This window comes from Macrobrachium nipponense, chromosome 30 (assembly GCF_015104395.2).
Source record: "Macrobrachium nipponense isolate FS-2020 chromosome 30, ASM1510439v2, whole genome shotgun sequence".
NCBI classification, from domain to species: Eukaryota; Metazoa; Arthropoda; class Malacostraca; order Decapoda; family Palaemonidae; genus Macrobrachium; species Macrobrachium nipponense.
The window spans coordinates 35,243,401-35,267,538 of record NC_087218.1 but is presented as its reverse complement, the minus strand read 5'-3'; the positions used below and the strand labels follow the sequence as shown (position 1 = coordinate 35,267,538).

General features: G+C 37.1%; 1 protein-coding gene across 1 annotated transcript in view; it reads left to right on the top strand.

Moving 5' to 3' along the window:
* LOC135202432 (uncharacterized) overlaps positions 1-24,138 on the top strand; it is a 215,236-nt gene that overhangs the window by 176,152 nt on the left and 14,946 nt on the right. The window contains exon 3 of the mRNA XM_064231828.1: positions 1,928-2,020. Coding sequence (XP_064087898.1) covers positions 1,928-2,020 — 93 coding nt within the window. The remainder of the gene's footprint in view (positions 1-1,927; positions 2,021-24,138) is intronic.

Sequence of the window (24,138 nt, the reverse complement as noted above, 5' to 3'; positions counted from 1 at the left end):
AAGCAAGAGAGAGAGAGAGAGAGAGAGTTTAAAAGAGAGAAATGGAATGATTATTGTATTTAAAATTCTTAGATATGAATTTTGTACTTATAGTATTATTATTGGAAAATATTAATGATAAACTTATTACATACACGTCCATGAAAATGATCTCATCTCAGTAAGAGAGAGAGAGAGAGAGAGAGAGAGAGAGAGAGAGGAGAGAGAGAGAGAGACGAGAGAGAGAGAGAGAGGAGAGAGAGAGAGATTACATAAAACCATTAAATTCGTTGACCATTGCATGGCATTGTTAAGCTTGAGTGTCACTTGAGTTGAGGTGGGGAAATTGATACAGAAAAAGACAAAGGGAAGAATTTTCTTTTGAAATTATTTATCGTATTATTACTACTTCTATTATTATTATTTATATTATTATTATTATTATTATTTGAAAATATAATACATTTGAAAACACGTGCATCTACCATAAAAATTCTCTCATCTCGGTAAGAAAGAGGAATTATCCTTACAAGTGAAATGGAAAGGTCATTTTCATCTCTTTAAAATACGACCATTATGAATTTTGTAATTAAAGTTTTATTATTATTATTATTATTATATTATTATTATTATTAAATAACTGAAATTATCAATAACATTTTACATACTAGTACCATAAAAATTCTTTCAATCTCGGTAGAGAGAGAGAGAGAGAGAGAGAGAGAGAGAGAGAGAGAGAGAGAGAGAGTTCATCTCTTTGTTTATAACGCTTCCAGCGAAAGAGAGGGAGGGCGTACCCCTATGACTCATTATTATCTTGTGTGGCAAAAGAGAGGAGAGAGAGAGTGTTAACCTTAATTAAAAGTGAGATGGATAGATTAGTACGTATTGTATTTTTTAAAAATACTATCACATATGAATTTTGTAATTACAGTTATTATTATTATTATTATTTGAAAGTATTCATAAAACAAAAGACAGTACATTTGAAAGTATAACGAGTATCAGTAAACTAAAAAGAAAAGGAGTAATACAGTCCCTAGATGATGAGAGAGAGAGAGAGAGAGAGAGAGAGAGAGAGGAGAGAGAGACGAGAGAGAGAGGAGAGAGAGGAGAGAGAGGAGAGATGAGAGAGAGAGAGAGAGAGAGAGGGGGGGGAAAATGTCAGGACCACTGATTGCAACATGCAGCTCTTTTCCCCCTTTTGGCTGTCACAGAACATGATATATATCTGACAATTTTAGTACCTGGAAAGGTTACAGAGAAGACTGGGATTTCCTTCATTCTTCGATAATTTTTTAAATATAAGCTAAAATCTTACTAATTCACTATGGTATTTCTTTAATGAATTGATATTATTGCTGTATAAATTAAGAATTAATATTTTGAAAATAGTAATCATTTATTAATCATACTAAAAAACAAAAAAATACATCTTTGTAGTAGAGAGAGAGAGAGAGAGAGAGAGAGAGAAAATTATAGTGATTATTTTCTTGGAAAATACAAAGAGAGAGAGAGAGAGAGAGAGAGAGAGAAACTGTGCTAAACTATAAAGGATTCTTATCTTTATCATAATATGTGTTTTTTTTTAAAAGCGTTGTAAACTCGTAGCTCGGAAGCGTCAGCGTCGTAACCCCCCCCGGAACAAGCGTCGTAACCCAGGGCGGATTTTTCAATTAATATTTAAGAAAAAGCGTCGTAACCTCGGAACGTCGTAAGCCGGACCCGTCGTAACCCGGGGACCGCCTGTATTGATACCTAATAACAGTTTACTTTATACTTGTAGTAAGGATTAGTTTATAAAGTGATATAAAGACTTTAGGCGGGGAAAAATTGATATTGGTTATTTTGGGGAAAAATTGATATTGGTTATTTTGGGGATTTGATATTGGTTATTTTGGGGAAAAATTGATATTGGTTATTTTGATATAAGAATTTCATTTTACAGGTGAATGTAAAAAAATATTTGGAGAGGGATTTCAATAGACTAGCAGTACTCAGAGTGTGTGATGGTACGAGAACTTCAAAAAATTTCAGAAAGGTAGGACTCCCCTACATTGTTAGTATAACTTGTAAGTGTTTTGGTATTTTAAATAGCGTAGTCGCTGTTTTCGTCCTCAAGAAGTTACCCTCCATGGTGTGCCAGTGCTTTCCATGGTGACTAGACTAATATCAAAGACATACCTTTTAGCCTGGTTTTGTAGACAGATATTGTGTCATAATGATAAATGCTATGACACTTGACCTTCAGCGAGGCTGTACCCAGTTTTTCCCATGTCAAAATCTGGAAGAAAGAGGGATTAACAGGCATGTGTGTTGGCCATCTTGCTTGTGACTGGGCCAGTTAAAAAGACCATGGACAATTACTATTCTAGTCCTTGCAGTTTGAAGACTATAAGCCAGTGTTTTTTTGGCGAAGATTGACTTAATTCCATATTTTTGTCACAATTTATTATTAATATAAAAATAACCCCAATATATCAATCCAAAAAATAATCCTTTCAGATAATGATGTCTACAATAGTCTAAGCAATAGCCTACATGAGATGATAGCCTAACAGATTCAGTGAGAATAATTTAGACCATATAGATTTTGTTTGTAGCCTATAACCTTGGACTGCATATCCAAAAGGTGGTTTAAATAACTTGGATTAGATAACCTAAACTAAGGTAAGTAGAAACATATTAACACTTCCTTTTATGGTCCCAGGTAATGGCCCAGTTTTACACCAAGGACCCTAGGATTTGATAAACAGGCTTCAGATTTTTTCCCATTGTATAGCCTGTACGTATACTTAAACTTGATCTAAATAATCCAGAACTAGGTAGTACCTTATATTCTTTTATTGGACTAAATTGTTAGCCTAGATGAAGTTACTTAAGACTAGATGAAAATAACCTATTCAGGATAAGATGATAGCCTAGCTTTAAGGCTACATACTAAGGTAATTACTTTATTTGTAACTAAATTAATTAGGTGTGAATTGAATCATCAAGATTAGGCAGTTTCCTAGCCATAACAGTACAGGCAGCCCCTGGGTACTGTCGTTATTGGGTAGAGGCATTTTGGTTGTATGGCACTTGTTCAATATATTCATAACTGGGTTTTACTCTCCGTAGTGTTTATAACACCGTTGTCTGGTCATCGGTGGCTTAGGTTAAGTACCAAGACTGCCTCATAAAATGCAAACATAACGAATATGCATCTTTTCCTTGGCTCTTTTAAATAGTTATCCCTTACTTCACTGTATCCTTACTATTGTATTATACACAAAATACAAACAAACTGATCTTGTTTTGGTTTAGAAAAATCAGCTGAGGGCAGAGGTAAGATTATTTTGCCATTTAACTCTTCAGAGCAATTTTTTTGCCTCTATTTAGTGCAAATTAATCTCTTAGAAACTGTATTTATATGGGACAAGGTTATTTTTCATTATATAAAGTGTTTTTAGGATGAAATTTGACTTAAATGCAGTCAGTTCCTGGTTATCGGTGGGGTGCTGAAAAGCAATAACCGCTATTACCCGAAACTTGGCAATTTATGGCGCTTATGTTGCCAAGTTTCTGTTAATGGTGCTGATAACCGGTTAATGGTGCCTCTGTTAGGTATGTTATGGTGCCATAACTATTATCGCCACCTTATGGTGCTAGTAACCAAAACTTGGTTCACAAGCACCATAAAACAAGATTGCCATTAACAGAGTCCGCCAATAACCAGGGACTGCGTGTGTGAGATTATGTATTTGTTTATCGGTGTGAAAACTACAGTAAAATGTGTTCTTTCAAGGCCAGTATTTTTTATTATTGCAGTATAGTTGCATCCATGTTTCTGATGCACGGTAATTTATAGTCATTAATAGTGTGAACATTTGTTTTCTCAGCTTGAGTTACAACTGTAGCAGTACAGTGGCCCCCCGTATTCGCGGGGGATGCGTACCTGACCCCCCCCCCGTGAATAGTTAGAACCCACGAATGTTTGGAACCCCTATAAAAATGCTAAAAACAGCCTATTTTGTTAGTTAAAACTCAAGAAAAACCCACTAAAAATTTTCCTACATGGTTTTTTTAATAGTTTTATCACAAAAAGTGCATTTTATGATGAAATTCATCATAAAAACCAGGAATTTGTGGATATTTATCATAGAAAAATACCGCGAATGCGCGAATTTTCCGCGAATAATGCAGGGAAACGTTCCCGAGAGAAATCCGCGAATGTGTGAGTCCGCGAATCTGGAGAATGCGAATACGGGGGGTCCACTCTACTACTATATTTCCTTGCCAATATTTTCTCCATATCAGATAAAGTTAAGTATATCTTAGTTTTACCAAACCGGTGAGCTGATTAACAACTCTCCTAGGGCTGACCCGAAGGATTAAATATTTTTATGTGGCTAGGAACCATTTAAATGGTCACCTAGCAATGGGACCTACAGCTTATTGTGGGATCCGAACCACGCTATATCGCGAAATGAATTTCTATCACCAGAAATAAATTCCTCAGATTTCGCTTTGGCCGAGCCTGGAATCAAACTTCCTTTCAGATAAAGGTATAATGTGAAAATATGTGTCCTTTTCTACTTAATGTTATTTGTAACATAACTACGTTAATTTTTAACTATCGTACACTGGCTTACATGCAAGCAAAACATTGTTATTATCAGATCTGGTTCGTTTGCCATAGTAAAACAACCGTTTTTGTTCAGTTGTTATAAAACTGTACCAATGATACTTTTATAATTTTCTTGATTTTTTTACTTATTTGATATGATAAATAAAGAGATGGAAGAAACTGTAGTATTGTGAAAAAGGTGTCTCTCTCTCTCTTAGATTTTGTAAAAAAACTAATTCCTCCACCAATGGGTTGACAAACCCACAGAGGAAACAACATACAGTGGTACCTCGACATAAGAAATTAATCCGTTCCGAGGCAGCCTTTGTAACCTGAGCTTTTCGTATCTTGAACCACATTTTACATGTAAATTGCCTAATTCATTCCAAGCCCTACAAAAACACCTCAGTAAATTATATTTCCAGGCTTACAACACATGTTCTAGGGTTATGGCGCCGATCTTACGGAAGAAATACGACTTCAAAAAGGCAAAATACTGTACATACTTGAGTAATATTCAACTGCATGTAATGTTCAACCCCATTTTTACTGCAAATATAAGGACTTTAGCATATGTCCCTTAGCAATAAGCCTAGCCTATGTTAGCAGTTGCTACTGTAGCCTAGTCTATGATTCTGACATCTGAACCTAAGAAGCTAAAAGCTTAGAATATGCCAATTAAATGTATATAAATAATCACTATCTACTCATTTCAAATAATTATTAATTAATCATCAACTATAATACGTACACAAACAAACAAAATAAGCTTTCAACCTTTTGTTTACATTCACCCCTATGAGTACCGAATGTTCGCCAAGCAACCACTTTTACCCAGCACACAGTTTAGTAATCAATCATAAATTTTCATTATATCTCTCTTCAACTTCTGAAACTACCAAACAGTATAATAACCATTCATTTCTATTCTTTATTCTATCTTTACCTAATGGAGATACCGAGTTACTGACAGCTATAATGAAACATAATATTATAACAGAAGAAGAATTGAAGAAAATATTTGTGCGCTTCTATGATAGCAGTCTGATTTATTTTATATTTTATGATATCTAATTCACAATTTTTTATTAAATGTATTGCATGTACTCATTTCAAATAATTATTAAGTAACCATTAACTATAATAAACAAACAAACAAACAAAAAAAGCTTTCAACCTTTTATTTACGTTCACACTATACGAGTAGCGAACGATCACCAAGCAACCTCTTTTACCTAGCACACAGAACAGTACGTAATCATACATTTTCATTATCTCTCTTCCACTACTGAAACTACCAAACAGTATAATAACCATTCATTTCTATTCTTTTTTCTATCTTTACCTAATGTTTTTTTTATTAACCCTCTTACGCCGAAGCGGTAAAAAAAAAAATTGTCTCCCATGTGCCGGAGGTGTTTCAGAGTGAGCGCGGAAGCGGAAAAAATAATATTTTCAAAAAATCATAGCGCGCTTAGTTTTCAAGATTAAGAGTTCATTTTTGGCTCCTTTTTTTGTCATTGGCTGAAGTTTATTATGCAACCATCAGAAATGAAAAACATTATCATTATCATATTTATAAATAATCGATATATGATAGCGCCAAAAACGAAATTTTTCAATATATATAATTGTATTCAAATCGCTTTTTGTGCGCAAAACTGTTAAACGGTAACAAGTTAATTTTTTTTTTGTAATGTACACTAAATTGCGATCATTTTGGTATATAACACATTGTAAAACGATAAAAGCAACACAGAGAAAATATTATCACAAAATAATGCATGAATTCGTAACGCCCCGGACGTAAACAAATATTTTTTTTCAAAAATTCACCATAATCTAAATATTGTCCAGAGACTTCCAATTTCTTTCAAATGAAGACAAATGATAGAATATTACTATACTGTAAGAGTATTAGCTTACAAATGCTTTTCGATCATATCTGACGAGTTAAAGTTGACCGAATGTCGAATTTTTTATATATATATTTTTTATATACAATTATTTCGGAAATAAGAAAAGCTACACCTTCAATATTTTTCGTTTTATTCTACATGAAGTTGTGCACATTTTCATATATAAAACTTAATGAAATGCTTAATATGAAACTGAGCAAATATTCCGAGAATGGTATGTACGCATTCGGAGATTTGTGGCGGAGAATCCTGCGCGCGGAGGGAAGGAAAGATTTTTTTTAAATTCACCATAAATCTAAATATTTTGCTAGAGACTTCGAATTTGTTTCAAGATGAAGATAAATGACTGAATATTACTAGACTGTAAGCGTTTTAGCTTTGACAATTGCGTTTTTCGACCATTTTGGTAGAGTCAAAGTTGACCGAAAAAAGTGGTTTTTTTTCTATTTACGTCTTGATTTATATGCAAATATTTCGAAAATGAGAAAAGCTACAACCTTCAATTATTTTTTGTTGTATTCTACATGAAATTGTGCACATTTTTCATATATAAAACTTTATGTAAAACAACGGCTAATTTAAAATGGTGCAAACATTACCACAATCGCACATATGATTTTTCGGAAGAGTTACCCGCGGACGTAAAGAAAATGTTATTTTTTTCATAAATTCACCATAAATCGAAATATTGTGCTAGAGACTTCCAAGTCGTTGCAAAATGAAGGTAAATGCTTGAATATCACTAGAATATATGCGTTTTAGCTTACAATTGCGTTTTTCGACCATTTCGGTAGAGTCAAAGTTGACCGAAGGTTGAAATTTTGGCAATTATCATTATTTATGTGAAAATATCTCAAAACTGATAAAAGCTACAACCATGGGTTGTTTTTAGTTGTATTGTGCAGGAAATTGCGCACATTTCTATATATAAAACTTTATATAACGGCTAATTTTAAAATGGTGCAAACATTACCACAATCGCATGTATGATTTTTTTCGGAAGAGTTACCGCGCGGACATAAGGAAAATTTTTTTTCATAAATTCACCATAAATCTAAATATTGTGCTAGAGACTTTTGATTAGTTGCAAAATTAAGATAAAGGATTGAATATTACTAAAATATAAGAGGTTTAGCTTACAATTGCGTTTTTTGACCATTTCGGTAGAGTCAAAGTTGACCGAAGGTTGAAATTTTGGCAATTATCGTTATTTATATGAAAATATCTCAAAACTGATAAAAGCTACAATCATGACTATTTTATTGTTGTATTCTACATAAATATGCGCACATTTTCATATATAATACTTCATGTAACGGCTAATTTACAATGGTACAAAAATTTTGTCAAAGTGACGAAATAATTTCCGAGATGTGTCACAGATACTTTTTAGTGCGATAAGAAAGAAATTCGCGCTTGCATGCCTGCGTAATGATTGTAAACAAAACAACACCTTGATCCGTGAACTCCCAGCATCCCCCAAGGTGCGTGATTCAAAAGTTTTAGGCTGGTAGGCCTATAAGTATTTTTCCGCGAATTTAAAAAAAAAAACTTTTGTAAGTCGACGTAAAATACGTCCAGTTGGCACACGGGAGACAAAAAATGTCGACGTAAAATACGTCCAGTCGGCGTAAGAGGGTTATATGTATTGCATGAATAAGTTTTTCAATTTACAGCATCCTTTTACCAATAGAATACATGGGCACATGGGGTAGATGCTGACCAATAGGAGAGCAGGATCTTACAGCGTTGATTAGCATTAGGAACCAATGGGAGAGCGGGAGGATGGTGGCGAGTCTACTCAGTTGGCGGTGCGGAAGTTTTAAAATTGTTCTCGGTGGTTCTGGCGAATCTCGGGACTTTACAGCAACAACCTTTCGTAACCTGAATTATCTTCGTATGTAGAGCCAAAAATATCCTCGTATTTGCTTTTGTAACTTGGATTTTTCGTAACTTGGGACTTTCGTATGTCGAGGTACCACTGTACTAGACATCGTCCTACTAGTATCTGACCTTTCAGTAGGTGCAAATCTAGGCAAAAGCGACCATAAAATTATCTCATTTCAAATTAATGTTCAACATAAAAAAGAGAAGATATTAATGAGATTAGACTACCGTCGGCAAGACCTAAATAAGCTAAAGGGGTATGTTAAAAATCTAGAGTACGACAAGAACACAGGCATAAATAAACACTGGGAAGCCTTTCAAGAGGAATACACAGAAAAATGCTCTAGATGTATGCCATTAAGACAAATACTAACAAATAGCAACCCTCGGCCTAAGTGGTTCAACAGGGAAATTAAAAATAAGATAAGAGAAAGAGACATTGCACAAATCAATGAACCCACACCCAACACCAATAGAAGCAAGCAGACATAAAGAACTCTTTCTGTAGATTGGTGGATAAATTAGTAAGACATGCAATGATAAATGAAGATAAGAGAGCTGCATCAGCTTGTAAAGAAAACCCAAAAGAATTTTCTGCACATGTTAATAGTAGGAAACCAAAAAATAGCATAGGTCCCCTTAGGGACATAAGAGGCAACCTGGTGAACTCAGACTTGGAAAAAGTTGAGTTATTGAATAAATTTTTTACTATTTTATTCACAACTAAGACACTACCTCAATATTAGAACCTGCTATTAAATATGAAGGGGCAGATCCACTGGACAAAATAATATTTACAGAAGAGGACATTAAAAACAAAATAGACAGACTCGACAAGTTCAAATCTTCTGGCCTGCCAAGAGAAATTAAAGAGCTAAAAGAGGAGATAGTTCCTCCCCTATATAAACTCTACAGGAAAAGTGCTGAACAAAGAAGGGCACCAAAAGAATGGAAACTAGGAAATGTGCCCCCAGTTTACAAAAAAGGTCCAAGAGAAGAGTCAGGATATTATAGACCAATCTGCCTAACGTCAGTATTTTGCAAGATTTTTGAGTCCATAATTGCAGATCAAATTGTGGATCACATAGATAGAAACATCTTATTGTTAAACAGTCGACACGGTTTCAGACAAAACAGATCCTGCCTCTCAAATCCCTTGGAGTTTTTTCATTACATGTTAGGTATCTACAACATTAGTAGGAGAAACAGCAGACTCGGTTGAAGACTGGCTAACTTATAGAATACAGAGTCGTAATAAATGGTGAAGAATCAGAATGGACAGATGTAACAAGCGGAGTTCCCCAGGGTTCTGCCCTTGGCCCTCTCTTATTTGTGATTTACATTAATGACATTGATGTCGGCTTAACTAGCAGGATAGCCAAATTTGCAGATGACACCAAACTAGGTGTAAATGCAGCAGACCCAGATGCAGTGGAAAGTTTAAGAAATTATTTAATGAAAATAGGAGAGTGGTAAAATAAATGGCAAGTGCCTTTTAACGTAGATAGGTGTAAAGTGTTACAAATAGGAACAAACAACCCTCATGCCAACTCTGTGCTGCTAGGGAATGACATAAATAGTGTAGAACAAGAGGAGGACCTTGGAGTCATTATTACCAAGGACTTAGAATCCACAAAGCAGTACATAAAAGCAGAAAAGAAGGCACAGAAACTAGTGGGATACGTAAAGAGGCAATTCAATTACAGAAACAAGAAAACTGGGCTCCAGCTCTACACATCAATAGTTAGACCCTATCTTGACTATGCAGTACAATTTTGGTCACCCACACTAAGAAAAGACATAAATAGATTAGAAGGAATACAAGCAAGAGCCACAAAGTTTATTCCATCCATCAGGCAAATAGGTTACCGAAGACAACTGGAAAGCCTGAAGATGTATGGCTTAGAAACATGACGATTGTGAGGACAACTAATAAACATTCAAAATACTAAAAGGCATAACAAAAGTAGACAGTAACCTATTTACATTAAATGAAAACCAGACAAGAAATAATGGATGGAAACTAGAACTGAAGAGATACAGCACATCCCATTGTGGGAACTTCTTTACATTCAAGATATGTGGAACTTGGAATAAATTGCTACTAGAAGTTGTAAACAGCAACAGTGTGGAAGAGTTTAAAAGAAAGCTAGACAAAATCATTATGGCACTGTGAATGCACAGTAAAACCTGCTCCTACAAATAAGTGAGCACATGATGTCTCCTCGAATGGACTAACAAGTCTTGAGGCATCCTAATCCTTGTAACTCTCTCTCTCTCTCTCTCTCTCTCTCTCTCTCTCTCTCTCTCTCTCTCTGCCAAGATTTACCAGTAATTGAATCTGACATTAAAAATTTTTATAATGATGCAGAGCATAGTAAATGATTTGGCAAATAAAATTCCACATTTTCATTAAAGTTATTACATATTTGGGCAAAGTATATAGCCGTGACACTGTCTAAGGCATCGTTAACCAGTCTCAGGCACTGTTAGGGGGATTGATGACACTTGTAGACTTTTGAATTTCAGTCACAGGTGATTTTCAGTTACGTTATTACCAACGATTTTCAGTTATGTCAAGCCCCAGGAATGGAACCCCTGTTTGTAACCATGGGCTGCCTGTACTGGGTTACTGTTTTTATATACTATACCATATAACCTAGGGTTGGATGTAAACAACAACCTGGGTTAGACAAAAATATTAGTTTTACTATAAGGGTACATGTTACATCGTTAGTTTCTGTATTATATAGGCTTTTGTATTTAAATGTGATCTATAATATCTTGATTAGGTAATATCCTACATAGTAAGCTAAGAAAGAACAAATGAGCCTAGGATTATACCTAGTTTTTATAACTGTACCATATCTATAAGGTTACATACTATTAAGATATTACATAGCCTATATCCTTAAAAGTGATATAAACGTAGAACAGGCCGTACCCTAACCAGATTAAGTAGGAATCCCTTTTTAGGGGAATGTCCTGCTGTTAGGTGAGAAACAGCGTGGCTTAGTACAGTAAGTTCCAGAAATGAAGCGACAAATTTCAGAAGATTTCGTTCAAAATTCACTAACTGGCAACTATACAACTTGTAGCTGGAAAACTTTCTTTTTCTACAGTGAAAGCTCTATCAAGCAAAATAAAGCTAACATATGATGCACAAATATCAAATCTATGATATATATAACAATCATAAGAAAAAATTACGGTAACAGTAATTATTTTAAAGTATAGTAATTACTTCAAATTAAAGAAACAAAACAATTTGAAATTTTCGTTCAACACAGGATAACCAACATTACCAATGTAACCTTCAAGCAATGTGGAAACAAATATTTAATATCATAGTTTATTATCAATTATTTTAGCAAAGATGCATAAAACCATGCAAGTATCAATAGAATGTAAAGGGAAAATCTCCGCGACATTAAACATAATCAACCATGAATGCACTTAGATTCAATAGAGAAGTTGGGTGTGGTTGGTAGTTCTGATTCTAGCTTCTAGGACCGAACATAAAACACCATATTCGAGAAAGGCTCTAACTACTGATGCTACCGTCAGGTGACTAGGCCTAGTTCCGGGCATAGCAAGGCTTACAATGCAAGGCCACTGTCTGTTGTTTAGGCAAAGATAGAACCATCAGGACCGACACCTGGACCTGTCCTTGCACCTGGGAAACAGACTCGCTATATAATAAATAAGAAAGACTGTCGCAAGCAACCAGAACACCCGTAAAATCACCAACTGGTTGAGTAGGGAGACGACAGACCCCAACCACCCCTCCTCCCCTCTACCTCTACCTCTACCCACAATCTTAACTCCACCTTTTTCACTTCAACCTTTTTCTTCAAATCTTCGAATCATATTCCAACCGTGAAATTTAAGACTGAATTTGCGTAAGTGGGCGTATCATAAGGGAGTGATATCACCTAAATTCATATTTCCACGGACCACCAGTAATCAGTTCGATCCAGTCAAGCATTATTATGTAACAGAAATGTATGAGTTTTTTTGTTTTTTATATATATATATATATATATATATATATATATGTATATATATATATATATATATATATATAATATATATATCATATATATATATATATATATATATATATATATATATATATATAATATACCGTATATACTCGCATATTATGCGACTTTTGAAACCTAATTTTGAAGCTAATTTTAAAGGAGGGGTCGCATCATACACGCGGTTATAAAATTAGCGTTAACCGTCTATGCTTTCCCAACTTGGCAGATCGCGATAGTTACTACCGGAGGAAAACAAGTAGATCTTTTAAAAAGTTATGTTTTACTTGTACTTCACTATATACATAATATTGTATGCATTCTCATATTACTATTGTATTTTAAAATGCAAAAGAGCGATCGTGCGCCATTTGCATTATTTTGGTTTATACAACATGTTTAACTGTTCTAGACTAACCATCTATAATTTCCAAATCAGTAAGGCACAACACCGAAGGATTTTTTACTTTTTGTTTTACACAGTAAAGAAACATTTGTTACTTGAACTATTATTTTCCTTTTAGGATACGCAGGTAAGTGAAAATTTATTAAAGTAAAAAAAATTGCATAAAATTAATAAACTAAAATCCTCCAAAGTCGCTCTCCGTGTCCGTATCATCAAATACTGCTCTGAATTCTTTGCCATCAAGGCAGTCATTATATTCGTCATCTTCCAGATCTTTGATCATTTCATCCTCATCTCCTGCATCTTCGTATAGGACATCGTCAATTCATATGGAAGGTATAGTCTTGTCACCGTGGCGAGCTCTCTGGCGTGGCTTTTAAAGATCTGCCCTTATGCTAATTTTACAAAAACAACAACTGCCCGTGTGTGACAGACCTTTGAATGTCCTTGAGACAAACCCCGAGGCTATAATTATAAGATTATAAGGGTTTCTCCTTCCCAGGTACTTTAATCTCCTTCCTATTCGGCCTCTCTCTCTCTCTCTCTCTCTCCTAAATCTTACAGCTGTTTTCCGAGCGAGAGCTTTTTTATGGGACAACATAGGCCCGCATTTCGCATTTTCCATACCTATTTATTTCGTATACGATTGGCCTTTCTCGGCTGTGAAGTTGATGTCTATCTATGGATGAGATGACCAGGAATAAACTTGTAAGTCGGTGTCAAAGTCACTCCACTCTTCAGTCAGGCCAAAACTTTGCCATATCGCATTCAAGCAATATTCAGTCATTGTTTCCCTATCTATTATTTTCTGAGAGAGAGAGAGAGAGAGAGAGAGAGAGAGAGAGAGAGAGTCTGTTTGTATTACGATGTTTATTTTCTCACTCGTCAAACTTACTGTTATGCTTTATTTCATATTTCCTTGCTCACCAATTTATTCTATACCTACGATATTAAGTAATCAAGATATGTGTAGACGGGAGAAATGCCTCCAGACTGTACAGTCAGTATGGATTTAAACGCACGTGGAACTGGTTGAAATTATTCGCAACAGCACCAAAATGAGATGCCCCGTTGATAGAATATCTGACTCCGTTTCTTGTTATTGCATAAAAAAACTTTATCAATCGTGAACCTACGTAATTATTTAGAATTCTGCGCAATGGAAAAGATAATATTTGATATCTGAATAATGGGAGAAATGGTTTTATCTCTGTTGTTGTTATAAATTTGGCAGATATGCGATCAAACACGTGGGTGGACCAAAACAGCCCAGCCAGAGAGCTCCGCTCATTTTGTAAATACTATTGTTTGGCGTGCTAGGCTTACCCCGATTCATTTGGGTGTGCGCTACTCAAATAATCACATTTTCTTACTAATCCCAAGAGTTGACCATGGAAAATCCCAAGATTAACCAAAAATCCCAAGATAATAAAATAATTGACATATGCCAAGCTTTGGAGTCCTAAATATTTACTCTGTCTATCAGGAAGATACTGATAAAATTGAATTGACGGGGGCAAATCTTTACTGAGAGAGAGAGAGAGAGAGAGAGAGGAGAGAGTATTTTCATGTAATTAGTAAAATACACTAATAAAAACAAAAACTACGTACTGTATGCAAAGCACACACATCATCGTTAGCTTCCCGTGTGTTACGTGTAAACGTTCATTCTAAGAAATTCACAGAGTTAGTTATAAACTAACACTTGATTGGCTGGTTAGTAGCCATGGAGATCTGTTATCCAATGACTCCGCCCTCTGCTTCTGTTCTATTTATAGACATATGCCTGTGGATGACACTAGGTTTGAACGTTACCATGTTCGTGATTTTCTGACTGCTGACGGCAAAAATTACTCGATAATTTTCTTTATATAATTATTTCTTCGTGAAAACAATAATATAAATATGATCATTTTTTTAACTTTAATGTATAGTGGTATGAAAAATACCAGTGTGTCGTAGCGATGCGTCATCAATATAGTTGTATGAAAATACCGCATGGTGTTGTAGCGATACGTAATCACAAAGTACAAATCCTTTTCCCAGGGCCATCCTCAAAATTTTACGACTCTTCAACTGCAAGATCGATATTGGTGAAATATATTATATAGTCATACTTATTGTTGAAATTCACAAGTTGAACTGCAAAACATTATATTTTGATTGTTATGTACAATATATTTTTTGTGTTTTACGGTAATGGTGTTTTTTTTGAAAAAATAATAGCTATTAGTGAACATATGATATTAATTGTCCACCCACTATTTTATTATAGGTGATCTTGAATTATCTCACATTCATGTAACAGTATTATATTAATTTATTTAAATAAACAGTAATTAATAAATAACAATAATGAAAACAAAGGGAAATTTTTTTTTCTGCAGTAGTGATGTTTGTTTGATTATGCATCAGACCTCACATTTCCGAAATTGAAAAATTCCAAAAACCGAAACATCGGAATGTGTACTACACTTTTTTAAACACGCACACAATGTCTACCACATTTACTGATACCCGTTGGTGAAAGACTCAAATTACAGTATTTATTTCTGAGAGAGAGAGAGAGAGGGAGAATGATTTAGGACTCCAAGGCGTGTTATTTTTACAATTATTTTATTATCTTGGTATTCTTTTATAATCTTGAGATCTTCTATTCAATTCTCGAGATTAGTAAGAAAATTACCGTAACTTCACTAGCAGCAGCACATCTGAACGACTCGGCCATTAGCACGCTAAACCACCAACCTTATGAACTGACTCGGAAGAAAAGGAACTCGCAATGATACATTGAGATACATGACAAAACCCACTGTTTTTATTGGTGAAAATTTTTGGGGTCGCATGCCCTCGGTTAGCGGGCAGGGGTTCCGTTCCTGGCCACCGACGCCCAAGCGATTTTCGACGCTGAGCGATTTTAAAGCCTACGGCGCCGCACACCTTCTTTCGAAACTCTAGACCAGTCAAAGGCGCCGTAATCCCACGACGGCGCAATAAGGTAAGTAAAATTATATTTATGCAGTATAGTACTATAGAATTTACTGTACAGTACATGTGGGTGTCTAGAGTATGTAAAGATATATAAAGTTTATACATTGTACAGGTAGCTGGAGTGTTCAGTTTATGATCATTAGTCTACGATAGTCTGATTTTATGAGAGATCAAATTACAATGGCCTAACTTTATCCATCTTCTAGTTACATAAGTTCAATAACAAGCAAAAGAGAATGATGAAAGTATGGTTTTAACGTTATACTCGTTGCGTGAACGTGTACAGCCATGAGCAAACCGAACGAGAAACGACTTATTTTTTTTTCTAAGTACAACCGAACTGGATAACATCTGTTTGGCTTGTATTTCGATCATCATACTACAGTGCAACATTGCCGTATTTGTTATAAATGGCTTATGTATAGAATAGAACTGAGATATCTTAATGTAATAAACTTTATTCGCTATAGATCAGAGATCAATATAGATTAAAGATCAATCGGGAAATATACCGTTAAATTTAAACCTAGTTATAACTGAAGCCAGAAAAGAAAATGTTCAAGGTGCTAATGACTATTATCGTACATCGGCAACAAGGATAAAACTGCAGTAAACGTCTGCCATCACACACAACTGTAGATAAAATTGGGATAAAATCATTTTAATCAAAACTACTGTGCTTGAAAGAACACATTTTACTGTGGTTTCACGCCGATATAAGATATGTAACGTAAAGTTCGTATTACGATGAATATAAAGGATTATTGCGAAACGGAATCACGTAATTTTTTACGCAATAAAAAACATGCCGCCAAACGTAATCTGTAATGAAAAAAATAGTAGTTCACATTCACAACGAGACATATTCAATAAATATTTCCACCTAAAAACACGCTGTGTAAGGAAAAATAACTTTGTCTCATATAAGTCAAGTATATAGATATTCGTTTATGCTAACTAGAAGCAAGAGCATTCGCTCAGAATTGCGTTATGGTGAAACAAACTCGTATTCATCAGCTGATTTCAAACCACAACATTGGCCGCTCCGCGGAATATGGGCTTAAGTTTGCCGTAGTATTTTAAAATACAATAATATGAGAATACATACAATATTCTTGGATACAGTGAAATAATGTATAACTTTTTAAGGGATTTATGGAAAAGATGCATAATTAATAAAATAACGCAATGCATTTTTCGGAACTGGCGGACAAGAACGAACATGAAAAACTATCCCCTGACAACGTGAAGCGTAGTTACAAAGGCTGCCTTAATTTGTATCTTATTTCTCTACAAAAATGAAAATACCTTTACGTAATATATTTTCATACACATTTTAAACATAAAAGCATAAACATTTGAAAAAATCGACACATCGATCGCTAAATTTGCACTCTTTTTAACTATATTTTGGAAGAGCGGCAGACGGTGGCATACAAGAACGAACTTGAAAAAACATCGTAGTCGATAACTTGAAGGGGAGTTTCAAAAGCTGCCTTTTTTTCATATTTCTGCACAGAAATAAAAATACCCTATTCGTAATACATTTTCATACACATTTTAAATATAAAAGCATAAACATTTATAAAATCGACACATCGATCGCTAATTTGCACTTTTTTTAAAATCGATATTTTCGTAAGAGCGGGCAGGCGGCGGCTTACAAGAAAGAACATGAAAAAATATCGTATTTGATAACGTGGAAATGGCAGTTTCAAAAGCTGCCTTTGTATCATATTTCTGTACAGAAATAAAAATGCCTTTCACGTAATACATTTTCATACACATTTTTTAAACAAAAGCATGAACATTTTATGAATTGACACATCCATAGCTAAATTTGCACTTATGTAACTCGATATTTTCGGCATAGAACGGCGTCAGAGAGTTATTATTTAATGAATATTTTGACGACCGCCGTAAAAACCGATTCGCCGTTGAGTGATTGCGCCGTTAACCGCGGGCCGCCTATATATATATATATATATATATATATATATATATATATATATATATATATATATATATATATATATATATATATATATATATATATATATATAAAGAAGTACCCGAGCATGGACAATAGGCCTAGTGCCGATTCTTAAAAACAGGCCTCTGGTTATTCCTGAGTAGATAAAAAGGTCCTGAGAGAGAGAGAGAGCACAACAGGATATACTCGAATTAGAAATAATGCTCGCCAAGCATATTCACACACCGTATCGTACGGACAAGAATCACTCCGTATCGTACGGACAAGAATAGTCTCACTTATGCACTGAAAAAAAAGGTGGAAACCTACGAAAATACTTGTTTGATGCCACCCTGAACGCAATTCCACGTGCAAAAAATTTGCACAATTGAGGAATCGATGAAATTATTATCTAACAAGCTGGAAAATATATTTCCTTGATTCTTGAAATAGGCCTAACCATGTAGCCAACGCTAAACGCGCATATACTTGGGATTTTTTTTACACTAACTTTTGTCTTATTTATATTTCATTTAATCAGATGCTAAACTTCTCAGTGCTTTATTAAAAGAAATAATAACTTTCGATATAACGCTATAAAAGTCGAAAGTTAATTTACAAATTATATTAGGCCAATGCTTATGCACTCGGTTCCTGCTGTCACTCTATGGTGAACACTTGATATCACACATTGAGAGCCGCAGATGATTCTATGGGGAATTTTTTCTTTCTTTCCATTTAATAAACAATTAATGAACTAACATTGATCAGGTTCACTGGGGAAATACTTTCTGTGCTTATACAGTTAATCACTGATACGTATTATCATATAAATAGGATGACAATAATTGGAATAAAATATACTAACTGGCAACCCCACGAGTTTCTATAGAAGTACGCTCAATTCTGAGCTTTGTCGCTTCACTTCTGGAACTTACTGTACCAGACAAAACTGTAGTCTCAGCTACATAAAGCAGGAAGCCAGATCATAAAAGGGTTGTTTTCTATATAAGGGATTTTGACGAAGGAAAAATCTATTTCTGGGTGATTGGCTCGTGTCGCCCTATGAAAGGATCCTTAATATCATTCTTTCTAGGTAAAAATTAATCTAAAATTACCAGAGAAAAACAAAATTAGGAAAATGTCAGTAAAACTGACTCGCTCATCTTAAAAAGAAGTGTCGGTATGGTAATAGGGGCGAGTGGGAATCACTACCACGAGACATTCACCAATTAGAACTTCCAGTCAGAATCCCCTTAAGAGAGAGCTGATACCAACGGGCGATGCAGCCGCTACTACTACTACTAGAGGACGCCACGGACAGCAGCGCCCCTAGCGGACATCCTTAATCTAAAAACATCTTGTCTGCCATGGGGGGGAAAACAATATAGGGGGGTGGGGTTTCATAGGGCGACACGAGCCAATCACCCCAGAAATAGATTTTTCCTTCGTCAAAATCCCTTTTCTGGGCTCAGCTCGTGTCGGCCTATGAAAGAGTACCAGAGAAAACAGACAAGATAAGATGGGAAAAAAGGAACAAATGAAAGGCAGTTGTAAAATGATGGATATAATATAAGTAAATCAATTACAGCATACAACTAAGTACTTAAACTAACTTATACTAAATAGTAAATTAACAGAACGTTAGTAATTTAAAGTACTTAAAAACAGTAATCACAGTAAATTACATGATGCAGTTGTAATATAAACAAAAGGAATTTACTTGAAAATATTTACAAAATATACAAACACATTGTGTCCTACCCTAGCATAAAAATAAAGGGTAGGTACACTGAAGTACACCATCAGTACAAGTGTGGATGTCCCTAGCAAAAAAATAAGGGACAATCCACTATATGATTCAGCGGCTAAGGCTAGGATATCCAAGTAGCATGGCGATAGGGTGAGGCATGTTGGATGATGTAGGTAGAAAGGAGACCTGGATCTATACTACGACTACTATATAGTATCAGGGGAAACAATGTTTCCCGCTGCTACTGCTGAAAAATTTTAAAAGATTCCAAGGACTTAAGATAATGACGTTTAAAGACTGTCGGGGATTTCCATCCAGTATACTTTTTAAGATCCTCAAAGTTCATATGCTGAAGTAATTAATTGAGGTGGCTACTCCCCTGATATCATGTGCTTTTGGGAATGAACTCAGGATTTGCTTGTTTAATGAAGTAAAGGATTTGTTGCCTAATACCTTTTACTGACAAAGTACCACCTTTTTCTCTCATGAAGAGAGCACTGAGGATCTTGATGAAGTACGAGATAGAAAGGCTCTAAGAGTTGATGCTGGGCAGAGAGAAGGATCCTGGGGAAGTGGGATAACTTTCCAAGGGGCCCACCTTGCAAGAGGATCCTATTCATTTTTGGCTAAAAAGCTACGATCCGGAGCAAGTAGAACTTCTCCTGATGGGAGGAATTCCACATGACCCGCATCCCTGGATAGAGCGACAGTTCTGAAATTCTAGCTCCTGAAGCTAGGCTTAATAAGAATAATGTCTTTCTCAGGAGCATTATGAATGTACAAGACGAGTTGTCAGTATCTGAAGCTAGTTTTGAGGACATCATTTAAGAACCATGAGACTGCAGTCGGCCTTTGAGAAGGTCTAAGTCTAGCACAGGCTTTAGGGATAGACGTGAAATAAGATTCAGGTCAGATCTATCTGAAAACCTAATTGAAGATCTTCTTCTTAAAGCCGATTTATGAGTGGTAATAGTGCTAGCTGCTAAACCTTTTTCAAACAAGGATCTGAAAAAGGATATAGCTAGATTAACTGTCATGGTTGTAGTGTTCGATTCTTTCAGGAAAGATGCTAATAATTTTTTAACAGCTGAGTCATATTGTCTAATGGTTGACTCTCTCTTATCTGATTCTAGGAAGAGAATATTCTGTGGATCAATATTAGCATCTTTATTAGCCGCAAACTTCATGAAGTCCATAAAGTTAGGTTCTGGAGAATTCCTGAGGAAGCGAACACAGTCCTCATTTGTACTGATATGTATAGCTTGGGATTGGGGATCCGTTGAGGTCGGAGGCCCAATTCCAGAAGAAGAGGATACCAGTTGCTCTTGGGCCAGTCCGGTGCAATCAGAGCTACTATCCCTTTGAAAGACCTTATTAGTTTTGCTTAGGACTTTCAAGAGAAGATTCACTGGAGGAAAAACATAAATCTTCCTCCACTGATTCCAATCCAGCGACAGGGCGTCCGTGGCATAAGCCAGAGGGTCCAGGTTGGGGGCCACATAGCAAGGGAGCTTGTGGTTCGCTTGTGAGGCGAAGAGATCCACTTGGAGACCTCCCGGGGGACTCTCAGGCTTATCCACTGGAAGACCCGTCGTCTAGAGACCATTCTGATTCCAGAGGAAACTGACCGGAGACAGAGCGTCTGCTATCACATTTCTTACCCCTGCCAGGTGAGTGGCAGACAGATGCCATTTGTGTTTGTTTGCTAGGGCAAAGATGGCTATCATGACATGATTCACATGCTTGGATTTGGACCCTCCTCTGTTGATGCAATGAACTACCACTGCACTGTCCAAAACTAGCCTTAGATGAGACTTCTTCGGGGGAAGCAGTCTCTTCAAGGTAAGAAATACTGCCATTGCTTCCAGAAACGTTTATGTGAAGCTGGCGAAATTGAACTGACCAAGTCCCCTGAACCTGTTTGAACTGAGAGTATCCCCCCCACCCGGACAGGGAGGCATCCGTGTGAATGGTTAACACTGGAAGGGGATATTGAAGGGGTACCTTCTTGGCTAAGTTCTTTACTTTTGACCATGGACGGAGCTGATTGCGGAGGATCTGTGGGATTACTGACAACTTGTCTCGAGATTTGGTGTTCGCTCTCGATCGCCAAATTCGATTTAAATCTTTTAGCCTTGCTTTCAGAAGGATATCTGTTACCGAAGCAAACTGAAGGGACCCTAGGATTCTCTCCTGGTTTCTCCTTGATGTTTGCTTGCATTTGAGAAATTGCCTGACAGATTTTGCTATTTCCTTCCGTTTGGCCACTGGAATTGACAGATTGTGGGAAGACAAATCCCATTGGATTCCCAGCCACTGAAAACGAGACTCCGGGGTAAGTCTGGATTTCGTTTTGTTTATCTGGAAACCCCAGATGTTCCAGAAAGTGAACTACTTTTTGGTGGCTTCGAGACATTCCTCGACGGTTGGTGCCCAGATCAACCAATCGTCGAGGTATGCTGCTACCATGATTCCCTTGAGTTCTCAATGGCTGTACAACCACTTCTGCTATTTGTTTTTTTTTCGTGAATACCTTGGGGGCTACATTCAGAACCGAAGGGCATCACTTTGAATGAGAATGTCTGATTCCTAGTCTGAATCCTAGGAATGGGCGGAAGTGCCTGGCTATAGGGATATGATAGTAATGCGTCTGTAAGATCGATGGAGCATGTGACGGCTACACGCGGAAGTAAGGTCCTTACTTGCGAGAGGGTAAGCATCTTGAACTTGTCGCAACGAATGAAAGAGTTTAGCTTTGACAAGTCTAAGATTACCCTTCTTTTTTGTTGAGATCCTTTCTTTGCACGCTGAATAAGCGACCTTGAAATTTAGATGCTTGACTCTCGCAATAGCTCCTTTCTGAAGAGTTCCTCCGCGTAATCTGTCAATTCCTCTGATGGTATTTGGTGGAATGATTTGATTGGATTGGAGGATCTTTGATCCAACTCCAACCCAATCCTTTGGACACTATGCTCTGTGCCCCAATTGCTGAACCCCCACCTGTGGCGGAAGAAGAAGGAACAGCCTCCCTCCTACCTGGGGAGCCTCATTGTTGATGGGCAGTTGACCACCACGCCCTCCTCTGAACTGCCTGCTCCTTGTCGCCCTTCCTGCGCCACGCTGGCGAAAGTAACCTCTCGCCCTACCTCTCGGTTGTTTGTAGCCTTGAGCCTCAAAATGTAGGGTTGAAGGAACCGGCGAGATTGCGTTAGGAGGTCGACGGCTGTGATTGAGGAGCAACAGAGGAGGATGGGCTGGTTCTGTTTCGAACTAGCAGGTTGTCCTGTTGGGTAACCGGGACGGCTGCACAAATTGCTGCTGTTGCTGGTGTTTCTGATACGGCTGGAACCTCTTACCAGCCTTCTTTGGTTTCTTACCAGCAGTGGGGACGGATTCTTGTTTCCTCTTTGACGAAATTACCCCACCTAGCTCTAAGGCTCTGGTTGAGCCTAGCAGCCTCGTGGTGCACTTCATTAACAGCGGACTCTGGGAACCGAGATCCGCTCCCCACATGCTAGAAGCCAAGAGTCTATTAGGCTCCGTGCCTAATAGTGCACTCCTGCAGAACGTGCTTTCGCAATTCCTCCTAGCTTGGAAGAAGTCAAAAGCATCTGTTAGAACCGTCTGAAAAACTGGGATTTTGCTAAGATCTTAAACAGCGGTTCCGTCGCATATGAAGGAGAGCAGCCATTTACCGTATTATAAGAGAATTGAGGGACCTGCCAAACTTGGTTCGCGCGTCGAACTCTGCCTGAATCAGGGAATCAGGCAGCCTTGGCAGCTTCTCGCCGAACTGGTCCATGGCGCAGTCCGGTTTGAGCTTACCAAGCGTGAACGTAGCTGGCAAGTTCTCCCACAATTCTCCGAAAGCCGGGAAGAGCGGAGAAATAGACTCCGCCTCCCTTAACTGTGCATGGGCTCATCCTTGAGGACTGCCTGAAGGGTCTTCTCTACTATTTTCGTGGCGAACGGAAGAGAAGCCTCCTCTTCCGTCGCGAAAATAGTAAAAGGACTCTTATAGGCCTGGAGCTTAGTGTTCGTGCACTCCCAGTCCTCAAGGCAGTGAACCCATTCCGCTGGGCATGATCCCTACTGTATAGAACGACTCTCTAGAGATCTTGTCTTCCCTAGTAAGAGCCGTTACAGTCAGCCTAGCATAACCCATGAAAGGCTGCGTCAGACCCGGAGGGTAAAACTCGAAGTCCTCAATCCTCCGAGTTCCACACTCCGGGATAGAGATCATCCCATCCTTAAAAGGAGCGTAGGCAGCTACTCTCCATGGATTCTCCATGGAGAAAGCTGGCAGAGAGTCGTATGGCGGGAGTTGGAGAGAATGCCAGTGCTTGGCGCGCTGGGGAGACTGGAAGAGGGACCTGAGAGAGCCCAGCTACTCGGGCTCCTCATTCTCTCTAACCCTGTTAGAGAGATCTTGTATGGACTGGCCTGATTGAGACAGAGTGCTCGTCGACATTGTGCGAACATCTGCTCGAATCTCGTCCCCAGGGCGGGAGACTTGCGAGCCAACCAACGCCCGCCCCACCTGTTGCATCACCACTGCTGAGAAAACAGTGGGATCAAA